Genomic DNA, 21,201 nt, shown 5'->3' with positions numbered 1-21,201 from the left:
CTTTTAAAAAAGATGGTTCTTCAGGGTTTCTTCAGTAAAGAAAATCTTTTATATAGAACTGTGAAAACTCAAAGAACCATTTGCATGATTGCATGGTTCTTTGTGTCATGAAGGCATTCTTCAGATTAATAGAGATTAATGTGCTGTAGATGGTTTTACATATATTGTTTTTATATAACACCAAAAAGGGTTCTTCTGTTGTTCCAAGCTTGACAACCTTTGGTTCTATGTAGGACCATTTACAGCACATTCTCTGTCAATCTGAAGAAGAACCATTTAATGGTGCAAAGAACCCTTTAATCCCTGTAATCATGGAGTGTTCATGATTCTGTATAGAACCATTTTCTTTACTAAACAACCTTTGAATAACCATAATTTTTAAGAGTGCAACATGAGTCATATGTTTGAACTTTTGTTGTTGTAAAACTCTTGAGGTGTCTCATCATCATCGTCGTTGCCCGCTAGTCCAAACAGGGTCGCGGTAGCAGTTGGGAGAGCAGAGAATCCCAGATGACCCTGTCCCCCGCAACTTCCTCCAGCTCATTCCCGGGGACCCCAAGCCGCTCCCAGGCCAACTTGGAGACATAATCCCTCCAGCGGGTCCTAGGGCGACCCCGGGGTCTTGTCCCGGTAGGCCGTGCCTGGAACACCCCCACCGGGAGGCGTCCAGGGGGCATCCGGATCAGATGCCCGAACCACCTCAACTGGCTTCTCTCAATGCGGAGGAGTAGCGGCTCTACTCTGAGCTCCTTCCGGATGACCAAGCTCCTCACTCTATCGCAGAGCGTGTAGCCCACCACCCGATGAAGAAAGCTCATTTCCGCCGCTTGTATTTGCGATCTCGTTCTTTCGGTCATTACCCACAGCTCATGACCATAGGTGAGGGTTGGGATGTAGATCGACCGGTAAACAGAGAGCTTCGCCTTTTGGCTCAACTCCCTCTTCACCACTACAGTCCGGTACAGTGACCGCATTACTGCTGCCGCCTGTCCCAGCCTACGGCCGATCTCACGATCCCTCTTCCCATCACTCGTGAACAAGACCCCAAGATACTTAAACTCCTCCACCTGGGGCAGGTCCTTTCCCCTTACCTGGAGTGGGCATGCCATCCTTTTCCGGGCCAAGACCATGGACTCAGACTTGGAGGTGCTGATCCGCATACCAACCGCTTCACACTCAGCTGCCAACCGCTCCAGCGAGCGTTGGAGGCATCCATGTGATTCCGCCAAAAGAACAACATCATCTGCAAATAGCAGAGATGCCTCCCTCCGGCCTCCACACATAATGCCCTCCTGACCCCGGCTACGCCCTGACACTCTGTCCATGAATATCACGAACAAGAGTGGAGACAGAGCACAACCCTGGCGAAGTCCAACGCTAACCCTGAAGGAGTCTGACTTAATGCCGAGTATACGGGCACAGCTCTCACTCCGGGAGTACAGAGATTGGATAGCCCGGAGTAGTAGCCCCGGCACCCCATACTCCCGGAGGACCTCCCACAAGATATCTCGAGGAACACGGTCATAAGCCTTCTCCAAGTCCACAAAACACATGTAGACTGGGTTGGCAAACTCCCATGCCCCCTCAACAATCTGTGAGAGGGTGAAAAGCTGATCCATTGTTCCACGGCCGGGACGGAATCCACATTGTTCCTCCTCAATCTGAGGTTCAACTATCGGTCGGAGTCTCCTTTCCAGCACCTTGGCATAGACTTTCCCAGGAAGGCTGAGCAGTGTGATACCCCGATAATTGGCACACACCCTCCGGTCCCCCTTTTTAAAAATAGGGACCACCACCCCAGTCTGCCAGTCCAAGGGTACTGTTCCCGAGGTCCATGCAATATTGCAAAGGCATGTTAGCCATGACAGCCCCACAATATCCAGAGCCTTAAGCATTTCTGGACGAATCTCATCCACCCCCGGTGCCTTACCACTGAGGAGCTTACCAACTACCTCAGTGACCTCCACCAGGGAAATGGAACTTGACACCCCAGAAGCCTCTGGCCCTGACTCCCGTGAGGGAGGCACGTCTCCCGGATTAAGAAGTTCCTCAAAGTGCTCCTTCCACCGACCGACAATATCCTCATTCGAAGTCAGGGTTTCTCCACCCTTGCCGAATACAGCTTGGGCGCAGCCACCCCTCCTGAGTCGCCGGACAGTTGTCCAGAACCTCTTTGAGGCCGAACAAAAGTCTTTTTCCAAGGCCTCACCAAACTCCTCACATGCCCTGGATTTTGCTTCTGCCACCGTTGCAGCTGCCACCTTTTTTGCCTGTCGGTACCTATCTGCTGAATCGGGAGTCCTTTGGGCCAACCAGTCCCTAAAGGCCTCTTTCTTCAGCTTGACGGCCTCCCTCACCACCGGTGTCCACCAGGAGGTTCTTGGGTCCAGGAAGGCCGAATACTCTGACCTGTTGTTTGGTGCATACGCACAGACAACAGTCAAAAGTTTTCCTCTCTGCGATTTTAATTCGCATTGAGGCGACCCTCTCGTCCACCGGGACAAACTCCAACTGCCTGGTCACCAGCCGGGGACTTGTGAGTATCCCCACACCCGCCCGGCGCCTCTCACCCTGTGCAACCCCTGAGTAGGAGAGAGACCAACCCCTATCCAGGAGTTTGGTTCCAGAGCCGACACTGTGGGTGGAGGTGAGCCCAACTATATCTAGTTGGTACCTCTCAACCTCCTGCACAAGTTCCGGCTCCTTCCCCCCCCAGTGAGGTTATATTCCATGTACCAAGAGCTAGTTTCTGCTGCAGGGGCCTAGGCCAACTAGGGCCTCCCCGCAATCTCCCACTGCCAATATGGCACTGCACCGCTCCCCCATGCTGAACCTTGCGGGTGGTGGGCCCACATGGCCTCCCCACGTTGCCTCTTCGGGGTGTCTCATGCTTTCTTTTATTTGCATTAATTTGCCTCAATCCAACGGATAAAAACACACCCAATTTAATCGTTCGCTGCAATATCAACATAGGATTGTGTGGATTTATGTTTGTGTTTATATTTACATGCTTACATTTATATGTTTACATTTATGGCATTTAGCAGATGCTCTTATCCAGAGCGACTTAGTTTGATCATTTTACACAGGTAGGCAACGGTAGTGTTAGGAGTCTAGCCCAAGGACTCTTATTGGTATTGTGCAGGATGCTTACCCATGTGGGGTATTGAACCCCAGTCTACAGCGTAGCAGGCAGGGGTGTTACCCACTACACCAACCATATGCACAATCAGCATGTTCTTTATTTATTCGCTTGTTTTCTTTCCTGTTGTGAAGGCCTAATTTGCTCTGGTTCTGCAGTACTGAGCTTAATATGTTTCCAGATACCAACCAAAGCAGCTCTGCACTCAACCATCACCTGCCCACAGTTTAAATTAGCGTTCCTATTTCTTATCGAGATCAGGATTGCTCTGTACTGCTTGTGTTGGTTTTTAAGGTTTTGATGTTACAGTGCATCAAATTCTGCAGTGATTGTAATTCTGTGGATATTAATGTGTATGGGATGATTTGAACTCATTACTACGTGCAGCGAGGGTAATCAAGTATTCAGATGCTTTTCAGACGATCTAATGTTTGTCTCATTATTTCAATATTTCATTACTGTGGCAGAGTTTTTTCTTCTGCAACCATAAAAACCGATTCATTAAATCTTCCAACTCATTTACCTATGTAGAGAGCGTTAGTAGTTGTGAACATGTGGCCTTCATCCAGTCCAGTAACACTGTAAATGGGACATTAAGACAGGCTGCTGATGTGTTCATTGGTTGCACTTGGCAGGCGATACTTATTTCAACCTATACCATAAGGCCGTGGGAGGGGCATCGAGTGTTTCTTTTAGTCATGGTTGCATTAGAAATGGATATTCATCATGCAAAAGCCCTTTATCGGTAAAGAAAGCAAGTTAAAATGCTGATTCAGATCAGATCAGAAAAATGCTAAATATGTCAACCCCTACTGCAGGTTGGTTAATGCAATCAAGCAAGCAGTAATGTAAGTCTTAGTTGTTGAAAATGCACGTTAAAAAAAAAGACAGAAATATGAAAAAATGCCTAAATATCATGAAAGAGGTGGAAAACATGGTCTATAGATATAGGAGAAATGAGAAACTGTGATGGAAACAGGTTTTTCTAGCACTGCATCTCCTCAGAGTAGGGGTTTGATGAGTGATTTTCTTTGTATCTTTATGCTGTATACATTGTGTACAGTGAATGAGACACTTGCCATGTGCCATACGCAAACAGTAGTTGATGAAAAAAATGTATTAAATCCCGTTTTCTTTTACCTGATTTTCTAAAAAGGCAGGTTTTTCGGCCTACATATGCCAGTATTCCTCTTATTTGGCAGATATTGAGAGCCAAGATATGACGCAAAATATGTGAGCATATGTGTAATAGCTATAACAGCAATAACTAACGTTACTCATGAGGGAAGCGAAGTGAGCGCCGTTTTAACTTTTAGCATCAGTACATCAGCTTTCAGCATTAGTGCGTCATCCAGCTGAGAACAGAGGTTAGCAAAACGAGCAAAGAAAACACGACACAGACAATAAACTAGCAGGCTGCGGAGATGACGTCTGGCTTCCTCGTCTAACGTGTGCTGAACTACTTGAGGAGAATAAGTGCTTTTCTACACTGGCTGAAGTCTTTTGAGCATATCTCACATGAGCACGGACAGTGAAAGATTGATTAGAACAGTTTTAAATATCTTGGAAAAAGGAAAGCAGACTGACCAGAAATATTCAATCGTTCATCTTGTTGTTATTAGTGTCTGAAAATACAGCTGAAAACGGTATCAGGTGTATAATGCTGCCTTCAAATCCTCTGCGGAAGTTCCTACTAATGACTTTGGAGATCGTAAGTACAGCCTGATGTGTTCACTTGGTTTTGGTCGTAAAGGAGATGGATGCACTGGGAATACTCCCTTTTTTGTTTACTGTTGTTTTTCTGTTTATCAAAGAGAGTTTATTTTACATTTATTTCAGATTACAAAATAAAGAGCAGAGTATGTGCATTTGATGAGTAATGCTTAGGAGCATCACATAGCATATGCTTGCATGGTGTCCTGCATGTGTGGATGGGAGTAAGACATGAAAGCATTTTAGCCTACAGTGGTCCTGTTTTCTGCTGAATAATTAAAATACACCTGGTATACAACACTGCTGTCAGCAGCTGCCATTGCTTTTTTTGTTGACACATCCCTGGCTTAGAGCTGGGTGATATGGCCAAAAATGTTATTTAAAAAAATCATATCAGTTTATTATTGATACATATCACAATAAATATCAAATCATTATTTCTTTCAAGTTTGAAGGCTGATTTGCGCTCCTGAGTGGTCAGTTGTTGTTTTGAACCATCCTTTATGATCAGCACATGATAAACACTCACCAAACAGTGGAACATTTCACAAATCTGTCATGGGATTGTGGGAGAGTTGCTGGTGAGCTGTTTTACTAGTTGGAAAAGCATGGCCACAGTTTTTGTAACAGTCATAATTTAACAGAGCAAACATTGCTACCTGGTTACAAGTGCTGAACCGTTTATTTTTTCCCAACAACTTCGGCTTCATATGAACAGCAAACATTAGCAGGCTCAGTACATCAGTGATGGATCACTCCAGACCATATCAGAGTATTCAAACACCATCTAGCAGACATCTGAATTCCTCTATTGTATTGTCGTGGTTTTAGGGCTGAACCACAATATATCTGACGCTCGCCGTGTAAAAGCATTAACTGCAGAGTGATTCTCTTGCACCAGAGAGACTAATGGACTAAAACTAAAATATGACTTGCGCTGTAACAGTGCTGTAGTTGTGTGGAGCAGACGTGATTTAACATTGCTAAAGCTTGTTAGGATGTTAGGATAGAGGCGAGTTTGCTGTAGGAGAGTACAGTTAACTATGCCACTTATCTCGTCACTCACACTTGGTCACAGGAGAACAGTACGCCGATTGCTCCACTCAAACAGGGAATATATATAACTCCACATTTCAGACGTTGTCAAAGTATATTTGGCGACTCATATTTTAATTGTCACCCACCCCCTTTCTAATTATCTCGGAAGTGCGCCCTCTTGTGGCGACAGCAGAGTAGTGTTGCTTCCTTTGCAGTAGAAAATGCCACCAGGACTAAACGTAGTCGCTAAACGTAGAATTGTGAGCATGCTCTATTATATCGAAAATTTCATATATTTCTGTTGAGGAAAGTTTAAATTGAGATAATTATCATTATCATGTTATCGCCCAACCTCAAAAATCTATTTCCCCCACCAGTAATTATGACACTGTGATGGAGTTGATGAGCGCTCATCTCATAGATCTCCTAAATTTTCACACCTATTTTACAAGAGATTGTTGCAGTGCCAAGATTATTAAACTAGTTAAAACCATGTTTGTTTGTTTGTTTGTTTGTTTGTTTGTTTGTTATTTTGCCTGTGCAGTTTAGGATCATGTCGCCCTTATTCGTAATTAGCATTTTCCGCTCATGCTAAAGAACAGTTGGCAATCGGCATGGAGCTTATAAAACGCTGATCGGGCTCTAAATTTGTGAAATGTTTGAATGGAAAGCCCACTTATGGTTCATTCCCATTCTTACACAGCATTTATGGTGGATTGGCTTTTTTGTAGCTGGTTGACCACTATACTGCGTGTACACACACACACACACACACACACACACACACACACACACACACACACACACACACACACACACACACACACACACACACACACCCCAGAGAACAAATACCAGACTGACAGGCTTGTGTTAGAGAAGATAGTTGCTATGTGCATGTTTTTCAGACTCTCTAAGAACAGCTTGAACACATTTGTCAGATGTAACTTCTTAGCACATTTCAGCATAATTGAAACTTATGTGTGTGGGTGGACGTTGTGGGTGTGTGTTAAATGTCAAATCCATATTTTGTCACTCCTTTGCCTGTGTCATATATACATGTGCATACACAACGTGGCTGTATTGTACATTAGGGAGTTTTAAAGTACATTTGCTGCTAATTTATGACCTCATGAATCTCTCCTGTGCATAACAGCTCGCTTTATGGTCGTCATAAGGTGCTGTGTAACTGTCTCATGGAGCTAAAGGTTTTTGTTTCATTTGTCACTATACTAGGTAGCTTTTGGTCACGTGTATGTCATAACACTTAAAGTAGGATTTGACCTGCAGATGGATTTAAAGCACTCTACGTTTGACCTTTTCAACCATCCACAGTAGTGGTCTTTAGCCCAGAGGACACAGTGTCCATGATTTCCAAAAAGAATTTCAATAGTTGATTTGTCAGACCACAGGACACTTCCACTTTCCTTCAGTTTATTTGGGCCCAGAGAAGGTGGCAGCATTTCTGGTTTCTGTTTATATTTGGTTTCTTTTTTGCTTTTTAAACATTTTTTACTTGCATTTGTGGATGCAGTGGCAAACTGTTTTCACAGTCATTGGCTTTCAGAAGTGCTTCTGAGCACATGCAGTGATTTTCTCAACAGATCAAACAGAGTCCTATCTGTTTTTAATGCAGTGCTCTCTGAGGGCCCAAAGATCACAGCCAGCAAATACTGTTTTTTTTTTTTTTTTGGTCTTGTCCCTTGCATACAGAGATTTCTCCAGATTCTCTTGTAATGTTATTTTGTACTGTAGATGATGAAAAGCAACTGTTCTTTGCTGTTTTTAGTTGAGAAACATCATTCTTGAATTGTTGCACTATTTGATCATGCAGCCTTTCACAGTGTGGTGAACCCCACTTCATCTTAACTTCTTCTGAAAGTCCAGCCTTTTGTTTCCACGGTTACAACTTTTTTGGAATGTGCTGTTGGCATCAAATTCAAAATTACTTTCAACATTTGACTTCTTGTCTTTATACTATGTCCAATTAAATATAGAGTGTAAATTATCTGCACTTGATTGCATTTTGTTTTTATTTACATTTTGCACAGCATCCTAACATTTTTTTTGGAAATAGTGTTGTAGATTGCATGGATCCCTAATTCAACTTAAACAACCGAGTGAAGACAAACTGCTAATATGATAATGCAGTTGACTAAGACAGTCCTGCATTGCTATAGGAGACACATTCAGACATTTTAGTGTTCACAGTACCAATGGTATGTGGTCATATGCATCCCTGACCACCCCCGGAGGTGGTTTCAGATCACATTGTGTTTCTTAGGCGCTGTTCTCACCTGTACTTAGTAGCATCCACCCAAGATGCATGTTAACCCTTTAACAAGCCATATTATCAAACACTTTAACTTAAGAATAGCAAACATGTTTGATTAGACATGAAACTTAATTGCATTAAATCAGATTTTGTCAAAAATTGTTAATTGCAATCTGATGATGTGGTGGCTGTGGGGGTCCTCATGTCGAACTGGTCTTTCTGGTATCGTAGATGCGGTTATATTGGCAGCCCGTCGCTAATATCACTTTGAAGTAAGGCTAAATAAAATAAGGTGTTAAATAAGCTAGTGTTACACCAAGAGGCTCTCATTGCTGTAGCTAAACATTGTCATGACAAAAAGAAGATATCAGTATGTCTGGGCGGATCAGATCCACCACCATGGTCACCAAAACAACAGTGTTTTGATTAATTTTATATTTTAAATAAGTATTTCCTGTCCAAAGCAACAACATACTGTTTTTTGGATGCTGTAGCATGCTCGGGTACTGCAAATACAACATACAAATGTGTTTCTTTTATTGTACATGCAAATGAATAATTTTGCATGCAAGAATGACTGAGAGTTTGTGTTGCGTGCATGTAAACATGTTGAGCGCATATCTGTGCTGAGTTCTGAGTCTGGTCTGTTGGTGTGTTTGTGTGTTTTGCAGGTCATGGATGAAACGAGTACTCAGATCGCCTGGCCCTCCAAACTGAAGATTGGAGCCAAGTCCAAAAAAGGTCCAAAAACCCATATGGACACCACAGTGCATCTGTGCCTTTGTGAGATTGTGTTGCAAGGGTGTAACAATTTCAAAATAGTAGAGAAAAATAGAGAGCGAAAAATAGAGAGCGAAATAATAGTTAAAAAAACAGCGTTTCGGAATTTTAAGATGCCTTATCATGAAAGAAGACACTTTCTTAAGCTGCAAAATCAGCTAGTTTGTAATTAATTGTCTCTATGATGTCATGAAAACAAAACAAAAAGAATATAGGTCCTCCTCCAGCAGTTCATCCCCACCCACTCGCACTGCCATTATAAGGAGTGTTTGAGCCAGGGCTGCTATTTGAATGGCACAGTTTAGGGAGCCAGAAGAGTCAGAAGCACCTTAAATTTGAATTTGCCATGTTTTGTGGAAATCTCTGTCAATAATTAGATGATCTAGCCATCTGGATGCATTTTGTCAGAGTAAAGTGGGCAGGGAAGGGGGCAGGTACACACCCACGCTTAAATGATTGGCTGTCTTTCTGAAGAGCTTCTAAATTGTAATGGCTGTTTTTTTTTTTTGTTTGTTTGTTTTTTTTGGGGGGGGTGGTATTTTGATAGGAAGCCAGGTAGCAAACATTGAAAAAGTTCTGTTTGAAGTGTATTTGTATCTGGGCCAAATGACTAATATATAGGGCTGAATGATTTTCATATTGAAATTTTGATTTGAAACAAAAAATGCAATTTTCATATTGCAATTTAGGTGATCCATCCATCTTCTATGGTGCTTATCTGTGTGGGTTGTGGAGACTGCTGGGACCTATCCCAGAGTTCATCAGACAGTAATTTAGATTATAGTGTACGTTATTCAATATTGTCTGAAGTTTTAAGAGGGGGAATGTGGGCTTCTTTTTGGCTTAAAATGCAAACCTGGGGCCATATTACAGAAATGTTGTCTTTTTCTATTAAGACCTGACAGGTTAAGATAAGAAATTTGTATTACAGAAAAAGATCTTATCTTGATTTAAGAATCTTGTCTTACAGCATCTCATCTCAAGTTAAAAAACCTAACCCACTCGATCAAAGTCGACGATCAACTGTCATGTCTGTTACTAAGCAACTGACTATAAATGCAAAGCTATAACATAAACTTGTAATCAAAGTAATCAAGCGATTAGCCACCGTTACGAAAAGGTCAAACAGAACTAAAGCATGATAAACCGAAAGTGAAGAATATTGAGTCAGCGCTTTGTGTTGTTTATCAGTGTCGCTGCTCTCCAGTTAGTTCTATTTCCCAAAGGCTTTAGCTGAACGTGTTAACGATATTCCTCCTAATAAACAGGCACACGTTCAGCTCTGTCTCCTCATTATTCACCATCATCACTAATATTTTATCATCAACATTAACACACGAAGGTAGTAAGAGGGGACGGTGGAAATGGTTTTAAATGCTATTAGGAAAAAAAACCTCAAGTCAAAGCACTGTTTTCAGTGTAGTGAACTACGCTACCTGTCACTGCATAAAACTGCATAAACAGACAGTTAAAACAGATGTGAAGACAGTTCTGGGGTTTATCTTGAAGTTAGGACAGTATTTAGGAGATTTAGTCTAGTTAGAATGTTTGTGTAACACTTTTCTTAGATTCAGTATTAACTAAAGTTGTCATGGTGACTATACAGATAAGGCCCCTGGAGTTTAATTACTATAAAGTTTGCAGTTGTCAGTGTTGCAGTTGGATTTGTTCTGTCTTTCAGAACTACTAGAGTATAATTAGAGCTCAGTAGGATCAAGATACTTTTAAGCCATATTTGAAATCAAATTGATTCTTGACCTCAGAGTCAACTGTCAGATCACATTGAGCCTGTGTATTGTTACACCCCTAGTGTGCATGCATGTGTGCTGTTTTTGTTACATCAGAAAAAAGGGTCTTTTTGAGACACTACTGCACCACTTCATATTAAACGTGGAGTTTTGTGTGTCGATGAACACCTGCTGTGTTGTAAAGTTGCAGATGGATTACTGAGAAAGTCATTGGGGGGTTAGGGGCATGAGCAGGAAAAGAAAGTGAAAGTGAGAGTGTTTCTCACTCTCTTAAACATGCTTGCATTCTTGTCTTAAAGGGTTTTTTTTCACTAATATGTTACTGTAGCTAAACCTCACCTAAACAGCAAATTCTTTGGCTTTTTTAGTTAGTAAGCTACGTTTTTGTTGAATCTTCACAATATCGAATGACTTTAGAGAGATACGTTCCTCCCAGTGTGGAGACATTTCATCCCCTGTTATTTAGTGTGTGTGTACTGTATAAACAGTGACTGTAGACAAAACTTTAATGTATGAAAGTTCATGTGCAGCTGCAGAGACCATTGGTACACACGCGCACACACACACACACACACACACACACACACACACACACACACGTATGTATGTTAAATTTCCTTCTCTGTAACACACTGTTCAAAAACATGCATAAACATTAGTGTACACACACACACACACACACACACACACCCACCCACCCACCCACCCTGAGAGCTGATGATTACCATATGGCAGGAAAAGAAACCTAACACACCCCACCCCCCCAAACTATAGCTCGCCACTAATGTGTGCCTGTGTGTTTCTGTGTTTTCTCGTACTGTAATGTCCTGACTTTGAAGGAGAACCAGACAAAAACTGGGCTAATCTAAAATGTCAGCACAGTAAAAAGATGCTGACTTTGTAAACATTTTTAAAGTTTTTTAATATAAATGTTTGTAATATCCTTTTATAGATTAAAAAAAATGTTTTAGTGAAGTGTTTAATTAAAGGTTATGTGTAGGATTAGTTTCTTGCCTTTCTCACACACACACACACACACACACACACACACACACACACACACACACACACACACACCTTTACAGTAGAAGGAAAAATAGATGTAACTTTTAATTGAAGTGAATGAAAATTCTTTATTTACCTTAATTAAATTTGTTAAAGTATTTATTATTTTATTCTTATGCTGGAACATTTCTATTGGCACATTTATCATCAGCAAGCGATTTAAATGATGTCAAAAAATAAAGACGGAGAGAGAGACGGAGAGAGAGAGAGAGATTGTGCAAGTTTAGGGTGACCGTGTCCAAGTTTAGGGTGACCGTGTCCAAGTTTAGGGTGACCGTGTCCAGACTTCGTAGCACCACCAGAGAAAACAGTTCTGAATTATGAGACCAATAAAGTGCTCCTTGCTTCACTAAGTGTTTTTACAAGTAAAAGTTTAGCAAGTTTAGAGTAAAACTATTTAGTTCCTGAGGTTATGATTAGCATTTGAACATGCTTGGTTTTAATGTATTTATTTAAAGTGTTTTTGTTGGTCCACTCATCACATAATATAAAAAGCATCTTGTAGTTTTCAAATGGTAAAAAATATAAATGACATGTTGTGTGAGGTGGGGCAGAGGGAGAGATCAGCACAGGAAATTCTATCAGGTGCTCAACTGGAGAGGACTATTGTTAGAACAGGACTATAAATCTCATGTACATTCCATATTGTGTACGTGTGTGTGAGAATGGGAGAGAAAAACATTTTCTTACTGGAATGTGTTTGTATTTGTATGCATTCATGTTTGTGCACATGTGAGTGACAATAGCTAAAGGAGTGCTGTGGTTTATTCCACTCTGTTTTCCTTAAAGCTACAATCAGTTGAACAATGCGTGTTTATGGGTGTATCTTAAATCCTATTTATCACAGACCATTGAGATGTAATTTTACATTTTTTGGTATGAGTGAATTTTAGATAATATAAAAAAAATCTAAAAATTTGAGTCTGCATAAAGTCATTTAGTTCTCTTCACAACCTTTAACAAATTTCCATTTTCTGTGCTTCTCCTCTAATCACTTTTATTTTCAGATCCTCACATCAAGGTCAGTGGAAGGAGGGAAGATGTGAGAGAGGCCAAAGAGAGAATTCTGTCCGTCCTCGACACAAAGGTGAAGAAAGCAAGAAAAAAAAAGGAAAAGCAGGATTTCTATATCTTGCACTAAGTTGTTGTGCTCCCTGTGTGTTCCATAATGACATTCTCTTTATCATATTGGCCCAATGTTTTTACTGTAAACCATGACCTTTTGACCCCTGCAGAGTAACCGTGTGACCCTGAAGATGGACGTGTCGCACACAGAGCACTCTCACGTGATCGGGAAAGGAGGGAATAACATTAAACGCGTGATGGAGGAGACGGGCTGCCACATCCACTTCCCTGACTCCAACAGGAACAGTCAGGGCGAGAAGAGCAATCAGGTACGTACCCAGACCCCAATAGGGGCCTGACTCACAGAGCACCTTCAGCTAAGTCAGAGTTCCCAACTAAAGCCACTTTCACACATACGCTTTTAGTCGGGAATTTGACAGTAATTAAACAGGAATAGTTCAAGTGTGAACATGAGCCAAATCCTGGTGAAGCTAACACAGCAGTTTGCCTGCACAAGATCTAGTAATATACCTGTGAAATTACCAGAAGGGCTCATATATAAATAGCTGCCCGTCCTGCCCGATCTGGTGCTGTGACGAGATCTACCTTGATCGAGTGCCCCTGCTCACCTGCTCTTAGGACTAGTTTAACTACTTTGGAGGCTGTTACATGTCTATTCATTCTTTTGTACCATGAGGCCTCACCTACTCGCATCTTATCAGACTGGTGCCTGTATTAACTCTATTAAGACTAGAACTGCACAGTCTTAGGTGTTGTTCACCTGTCTCACTGCACTGAATGTGTCTATACAGCTTCTAAAAGTCACTCATTTTCATGGATTCGTTTTTCTTTTCACTGTAATATGTTTGACAGTAGGTACTAGTTTTCATAGATCTGTTCCTCATTTGTTACTCTAATAGGGTTCTGTCCAGATTCTGGCAGACCCGGTTCTTTTTTCTATATTCACTATTAAATATTCATTGTCATCTTTATTCAAATCGCTTTGCTCTTGTTGTATTATAGTTTTGTGATCCGATGTCAACAAGAGGAGGATTGGTTTTACTTTTGAGCCTGTTGAACACGTATCTGGGTATTTCCATTTTTAAAAGGCGCGTTTTCAAAAATCTGTCCACATAAGAATGCAAAAATGACTCAAACACTCCCCGATTATACCAAAACGTTTTATGTCGTACACCTTCAGACAAACATTGTATGCATGTGCACTGCACATAATACAGAGTGCATCACAAAGCTAAAACAGAGAGCATTTTCTAACAGTGTAACTTATACAAACACTATAGACCTTGACTCGACACTTCATAAATCGATATTTCACACAGATTTAAATTCTGATTTTTGCTTGAAAACAAAAGCTTTAAAAACCGGGAAAAAAGCCCACTTGCTTTGAAGTTGTTTACGTTGCCATGGCTACGCCACCATCTCTGAAATGTCTGGGCAGTCTTAATCAGTCTTGTTTTTTTTTTTTCTTTCTCGGTAGGCCAAAACATAGAGCAGAGACTTCTTCTTCTTCTTCTTCTTCTTCTTCTCCTCCTCCTCCTCCTCCTCCTTCTTCTGCTTCTTCTGCTTCTTCTTCTTCTGCTTCTTCTTCTTCTGCTTCTTCTTCTTCTGCTTCTTCTTCTGCTTCTTCTTCTTCTTCTTCTTCTTCTTCTGCTTCTTCTGCTTCTTCTTCTTCTGCTTCTTCTTCTTCTTCTGCTTCTTCTGCTTCTTCTCCTTCTCCTCCTCCTCCTCCTTCCTCCCTTTAGGGGTCGCCACAGCGTAGCCGAGACTACATTTACAAAAATATCTACATATGTGTATTTCTCTCAAGGTTTCTTCCTCTAGCTCGTGGGTAGATTTTGATCGACTGTTGCCCTTGGCCATGCTCATTGGAGACTTGGACCCAGATGTTCTGTAAAGCTTTCACATGATGACACCCACTTTAAAACGTGCTGTATAAATCGATCTTGAATTTGACAAATGAACAGAAGCCGACGCACCACCAGAAAACAGTGTCTAGGTTACAGCCGGCAAAGCTGATGCCTTTTAAAAATGACATTTTTTTAGGTGAGTTTTGTATGTGATTCTAGAAAGAAGCAGTTTATACAAGAGAAGTCATTGGAGTGTGTGTAAGTACCGGATTTAGAAATGAAAGAACTGGACATTCATAAACTTATTGCTTAAATAATCCCAAAATTAAACATTCCAGCTCTTTCTTTACCCATTTCTAAAAAATAATGGTAAAAAGTCGTTTAACCAGCTCTGTCTCTCAGAACTGCAAAGATGTTGACGCCTTAAAAAAGTAGCTGGCCAGCCTCTGACCACTGGAATGAGAACTAACGTTTCTGTATGAAATCCATCTCAGCCTCCATCTCACTCAGCTGAACAAGAAACAGCCGATAATTACCTGCTGATACTTTATCTACAGTGGCTGTGTTGATTCTTGGTTGGAATCTGTAATCAAGACCTATGTGAGGAGATCAGGATCACTGGCTTATGATTTACATAACATTTTCAAATCAACACGTTGCCATTATTTCGAGTAGTCACTGTGATCAAAGTCTTTGGAAAAACATTAACACTTACTGTTAGCTCCCAGCGGGGGCGATTTTACATTTAAGTGATTTTTATTGGCAAAGAAACAGAAAGTAAGTTTTTATTGGCGCTGCGGATATGAGCGTTTAGTGAGCTGCTGAATCTGATTGGCTCTTGGTTCTGGCTCTCTTTGTGGGACCTGCTGTTGGGTTGGGTGATGACAGACAGACACAGACTCTTATACACATTTCAAGATCTGACCTGTTTAACTGAAGTAAGCAGCCGGTCAAGTTCCTTGTTTGGTTGGTTTTCTAATTGAAAATGAGAAACACAAACTTTTTTTTTTTGGTGCTGAATTCAACATATTAGGGGGGAAATAACCATAAAATATGGCCTGTGTGAGAGTTATGGCACATCATTTACACAATATGTTTACCTCAGCAAATGAATTAAAATGTGACTAAAATTTGTAGAAAAATGCAGAAGAATTGTTTCTTATAGAGACAAAACAACAAAACGTGTAATTTAGGGTTGTTCAAACCGCGACCGTATGTACATATGCGCACATACAGATGCAGAGTTTGGATATTAAACCTTGTAGTTCTGCACTTCATCAATAAATTGACAGTGAGTTATGTGTACACTAATATATCTCTCTCTCTCTCTCTCTCTCTCTCTCTCTCTCTCTCTCTCTCTCTCTCTCTCTCTCTCTCTCTCTCTCTCAGGTATCTATAGCAGGACAGCCAGCAGGGGTGGAGGCTGCAAGAGCTAAAATACGGGTAATTTTAAGTTTATTATAAATTAATGTAAATAAAAAAATGTTATAAAGAAATAAATTACATGTGAAAACTCTCTAGGAGTTGTTGCCATTGGCTCTGATGTTTGAGTGTGGTGGTCTGCTGGAGCCTCTGGACTGTAACTCTCCGATTGTCCAGCACATTTCTCAGTCCTGCAACGTCTCCATCGCCTGCAAACCACCCTCACATCTCTATGGCAACACTGCTGTTGTCCGTGGCAACCAGAGCAACGCTGCTGCAGTCAAGGTGAGCAGAATTGGGTGAAAAACAGCACATTGTCATAATCATTTCACACCCTCCTAACTTTTTTTTTTTTTTCTTCATGAAAACACCAGCTGCTCCTTACATTATGCTTGATGCTGAATATTAGACCCCGCAGTGGCCTCTGCCAGCTGTTCTGCATTTCACTGTAATGACCACCTACAGCTGTAAATTGAATTACAGAGGTGAATTCTGACAGAAAACGCACTAATTTTAGATTTTGACATTTAGATTTTTATATTTAGATTTTCATGTTTTTATCAAAATATTACAGTTTTTGATTTATAACAAGTAGTTTTTATACAGCCTGTTTTACAATAAATACTTTTATATAGGATAGTTTATATAGTAATTCCAGGAAGTGCCATGGTGTTGCTACAAGGTTAGGTCATTGCTATGGTATCCCAAGTGGTTGCTTAGTAGCTGCTAAGGTGGTTGCTAATATGTTGCTAAGATTGCTGGGCTATCACAGGTGGTTTCTGAGGTGTAGCTACACTGTTGCAATGGTGTCCCAGGTGGTTGCCTAAGTGTTGCTAGGCCATTGCTGTGGTATCCCAAGTGGTTGCTTAGTAGTTGCTAGACTGCTAGTTGCAAAGGCGTTACTAGGCTGTTGCTGTAGTGTCCCAGGTGGTTGCTATGGCATTGCTTGGCTCTTGCCTTGGTAGCCCAGGTGGCTGCTAAGGTGTTGCTAGCATACTGTGTTTGATACCTGTTTGATTCAATTTGAAGGAGCATTTAATCTACATCTACAGTAGTCCAGCTGCACTGACCAAAGGTGTGAGCTTTCAATTTTAGTTCCCTTTTTCCACTCAGTCCTGGGCTCACCTGTGTTGGTTTCCGTCCCTGGTTTTCTGTAGTTTTTCCTGGTTATGTGGCAAAATGACAACTTACAAAAATGACAAACTTAGTTAGTGACGTAATTTGTGATATTGCTCAATAAAATGCAGGCAAAAGGGAGATGAGGAAAGGGAGCAGAGTTTAAAGAGTGCACTGTGTTTAGCGGAGCGATTTTCAGCCTTCAGTTCAGAGAGAGAAAGTAGGTCATTGTGTGGTAAGTTAATGTGAAATGGAGAAAGCCTGGCTTTACTGTGCAGTCTCCAGAAATTACACCACACACTCACAGAGCACCTATCCTCTCAAGAACAAGCCTGCGAGTCTGTCATTTGTCCTCTGGCATTGTGGGTTTGTGGTTTTAATGGCCATGTTGGCCATCCCAAATGATTTCCTTGTGGTGAACGACGTTTTACGACGGAGTGCCTCTAATTGCTTAGCTTGATCTGAATAATGGGTCCCTCAGTGGTGTGAAGCTTTTGATCATGTTTCTTTAAGAAATTATCTAATGCATCTCCATTATTGCTTTGGTTCAATTTCAGAACGATGATTAAATGTACACTGAATACTCAAATGCTACAGAAAGAGAGTTGCATATTTTATTTTTGTAAATAGATTTCTGTAATTTGACTCTCTTTAAACCATCTAGTAGTGCAGGCTGAAGCCCAGCTGTACACTGCTAAGATGAATTTTGTAGCCCTTCTCATTAAAATGCTGTACACTGCTAAGATGAAGCTTTATGATTTGTAGCCCCTTTCATTAAAATGCAGCTTCTAAGTGGTCTTTAAAGCGATTACGCTGGCTACACTGGACAGGACTCGTAGGAGAAATATGTATTACCAAGCAGCTAACTAACAAAAGCAACAGCTTGTTTGAGCTCCAGTTCGCTTCAAGAGCCACTAATGTAACATGAGGCTACAATCACAGAGGATTTGAACCATTGAGTGCGTGTGTCTAATAAATTTAGTGTAACAAGGTTTTGTTTAACAAAGTGTAACAAAGTCATTTTGGACCATTTGTATTGATCAATTGACTATTTAAAGGGCAGCAAGTATTTCCATTTTATCTCTATTTAAAAACTGAAAAGAAAAACAAAGATGGACATTCAAGGTTCTGTTGAAACTGAAACGGGGTTTCATTTCAAAATGTGGTGTACCCTTTTGTAACAGTTTTGTTTATAGTCAGTTTTTGAAAAGAACAACAGTTGATGTACAACACATTTTTATTAATAATAAAGAAAGTATTGGTCATAATGTGGCATTAATATTTCTTCCATGTTTGAAGCCAATCCCAACAACGTTTATCTTGGAAAAAGATTATTTGAAAATGGTCTTTGATATCTTTTGCAACAAAAGTGATTTTGTTGTTTTCATATTCAGGATCATCTGAACCATGTGTTCACATTATGAATTATTGTGATTTGAATTACTAAAAGTAATACATTTATTCTGAAGCGTTATAGTCCACTTACATAGGTTTATCAACACACAGAGCTTTTTAAATAGAGAAAGTCTTTTTTGGTGTCAAATGTTAAGCAAAGTATAAAGAAGATTAATCAATATTAACAGCACAATTTTTTTAAATCCAAAAAGTGTAGTTGAATTGCAACATTCACATCCATTTGTACACATCTATGATTGATTCATGTGTTTACCTGCTTATTTGAATGTGTGTGTGCCTCTGTGTGTGTGTGTGTGTATTCCAGCGTGGTACTGCTCTGCTCTTGGATCACCTAGCTGGTTCAATGGCTGGATCTGTTCTGGTCAGCACTCAGCTGGACATTGCGCCACAGCACCACCTGGCCCTGTTGGGACGAAACGGAGCCAACCTCAAACATATCACCCAACGCACTGGCGCCCACATCCACTTCCCCGACCACAGCACGCACTCTCATGCACAGGGCCACGCACGCCGCTCCACTGTCTACATCCAGGGCAGTGTGGAAGCCGTGTGTGATGCCCGACAGCAGCTAATGGTAATGGCGTGCACTCACTGTGGTTTCAGTGGACATGGGTTTTTGGGTGTGGACATGGGTGGACATGGGTGTGTGTGTATGTATGTATATGTATGTATATGTATGTATGTGTGTGTGTGTATGCGTGTGTGCGTGTGTGTATATGTATATGTATGTATGTATGTGTGTATATATATATATATATATATATATATATATATATATATATATATATATATATATATATATATATATATATATATATATATATGCTACTCTTTTAAAATGAAAGCATACGTTTATTTCGATTGAATTATTGTTTTGTATCTTTACCTGCAGTTTAGTGGATATACCTTTGTTCTGTCTCATCTGGGGACAAAAATGTCCCTAGACAGTTATTTGTCATATTATATATGACAAATATGATTTTATATATATATAAATTATCCTTTATGCTCCAAAAAGGGTTCGTTACTTTCAAGTTATTGTAGATGCTGGGATCAAGAATGATCCAGTTCAGCTTCACATTCCACATGGAATGAGCTTGCATGCTGAAATTTTAGCATCTGGCAAAATATCCAACACCTGGCAAAAGCAGATGTCATGTATCTGGGAACAGCTCATGAATTCTGAATCAGTGATTTGCTTAGCTTTCCGGGGCTGGTATTCATAAAGGGACACAAACCTAGGATTTTGCATTTTAGACAGGGAGTGGTGCTGACTACATACATACATACATACATACATACATACATACACACACACACACACACACACACACACACATATATATATATATATATATATATATATATATATATATATATATATATATATATATATATATATTCATATATATATTCATATATATTCAAAATATTGAAAAGGTCAGGTTAATTTGTATCATTTCATCAGGAATCAGTTTTACAGAGAACAGAAGCCAAAGTCTTTTGTTTTAAATTACTGGGTATGCCTCATTAGGGTGTCTCAATGTACTTGGAGAACACTAATTTCTCAATTTAAATGATTCCTCAGTCAGATCAGTCCACATGTGGAGCAAAAGGTTTAAGTAGGCCAGTTGGATATCCAGCTGTGTGTGAGAGAGAAAGAGGGAATGGCTGAAATTATAGAGGATCTGTTTCCCAGTGGTGCTCTGTGGTTTTGCTGTGAGTCTGTTCTCTGTTCTTGCTGAAGTGGATGAGAAATGCAGTGGCAGGCTTTAATATGTGTCTGTGTGTCTGTCTGTATCAGGGCTGCCTGCCGCTGGTTTTAATGTTCGATGTTAAAGAGGAGGTGGAGGTAGAGACGCAGTGCATTACAACTCTCATGGAGCAGCTTGACGTCTTCATCAGCATCAAACCCAAACCCAAACAACCCAGCAAGGTGCACAAGCACATATTCTTGTCCATAAAAATGCTTGCATCTGTCAGTCATTCAATTAGGAATGAACCATGTGGTAAAAATATTATGCTGCAATATTTTGACACAGACAGAATAAACTGACGCATGAACTGAATAAGATCTCTGGGCACTGAATGTTTATTTGCTTTTTGTAAAGCAAATTATTTTTTTATATGTCTATTCGAAAAATGCTAAAATTAAAATAAATCCAAATTACATTAAAATAGTAAATAGTGATTTTACATGTTAATGTGTTCACTTAACTATTTCCAATCCTCTCCTAAAACAAGCCCAGTATTATTATAGTTTTCATCCAGTGCCTGATTTGGATAGTCAGTCCTTCAATATATCAAGTCAGATGTGCTGCTGGTGATTTGAACAAATGGCTGGGGACATCAGGGTGAAGCCTGGAACCAGACTTTGTTCTTCTAACTAGCTCACTAATCATCGACTACTACTTTAAAAATAATAAACATTTTACTGTATTTGTTTTTTTTTTCTTTTGCATATAAACTAATGGTGATTTTACTGGCAGAAACACGCTTCTTGCCAAGATAAACCTTTCCAAGCAATGTGCTTAGGTGCCCATGACTGTACTG

At 40.4% G+C, this 21,201-nt stretch overlaps 1 protein-coding gene across 1 annotated transcript in view; it reads left to right on the top strand.

The window, feature by feature from the left end:
- bicc1a (BicC family RNA binding protein 1a) overlaps window positions 1-21,201 on the top strand; it is a 72,536-nt gene that overhangs the window by 27,858 nt on the left and 23,477 nt on the right. The window contains exons 3-9 of the mRNA XM_017704953.2: window positions 8,840-8,909; window positions 12,769-12,848; window positions 12,997-13,155; window positions 16,084-16,137; window positions 16,216-16,401; window positions 18,953-19,222; window positions 20,453-20,584. Of these exons, the coding sequence (XP_017560442.1) occupies window positions 8,840-8,909; window positions 12,769-12,848; window positions 12,997-13,155; window positions 16,084-16,137; window positions 16,216-16,401; window positions 18,953-19,222; window positions 20,453-20,584 (951 nt within the window). The remainder of the gene's footprint in view (window positions 1-8,839; window positions 8,910-12,768; window positions 12,849-12,996; window positions 13,156-16,083; window positions 16,138-16,215; window positions 16,402-18,952; window positions 19,223-20,452; window positions 20,585-21,201) is intronic.

Source organism: Pygocentrus nattereri, chromosome 10 (assembly GCF_015220715.1).
Source record: "Pygocentrus nattereri isolate fPygNat1 chromosome 10, fPygNat1.pri, whole genome shotgun sequence".
Lineage (NCBI taxonomy): Eukaryota > Metazoa > Chordata > Actinopteri > Characiformes > Serrasalmidae > Pygocentrus > Pygocentrus nattereri.
Note: the sequence above shows the minus strand (reverse complement) of the source record. Positions and strands in the feature narration are given on the sequence as shown.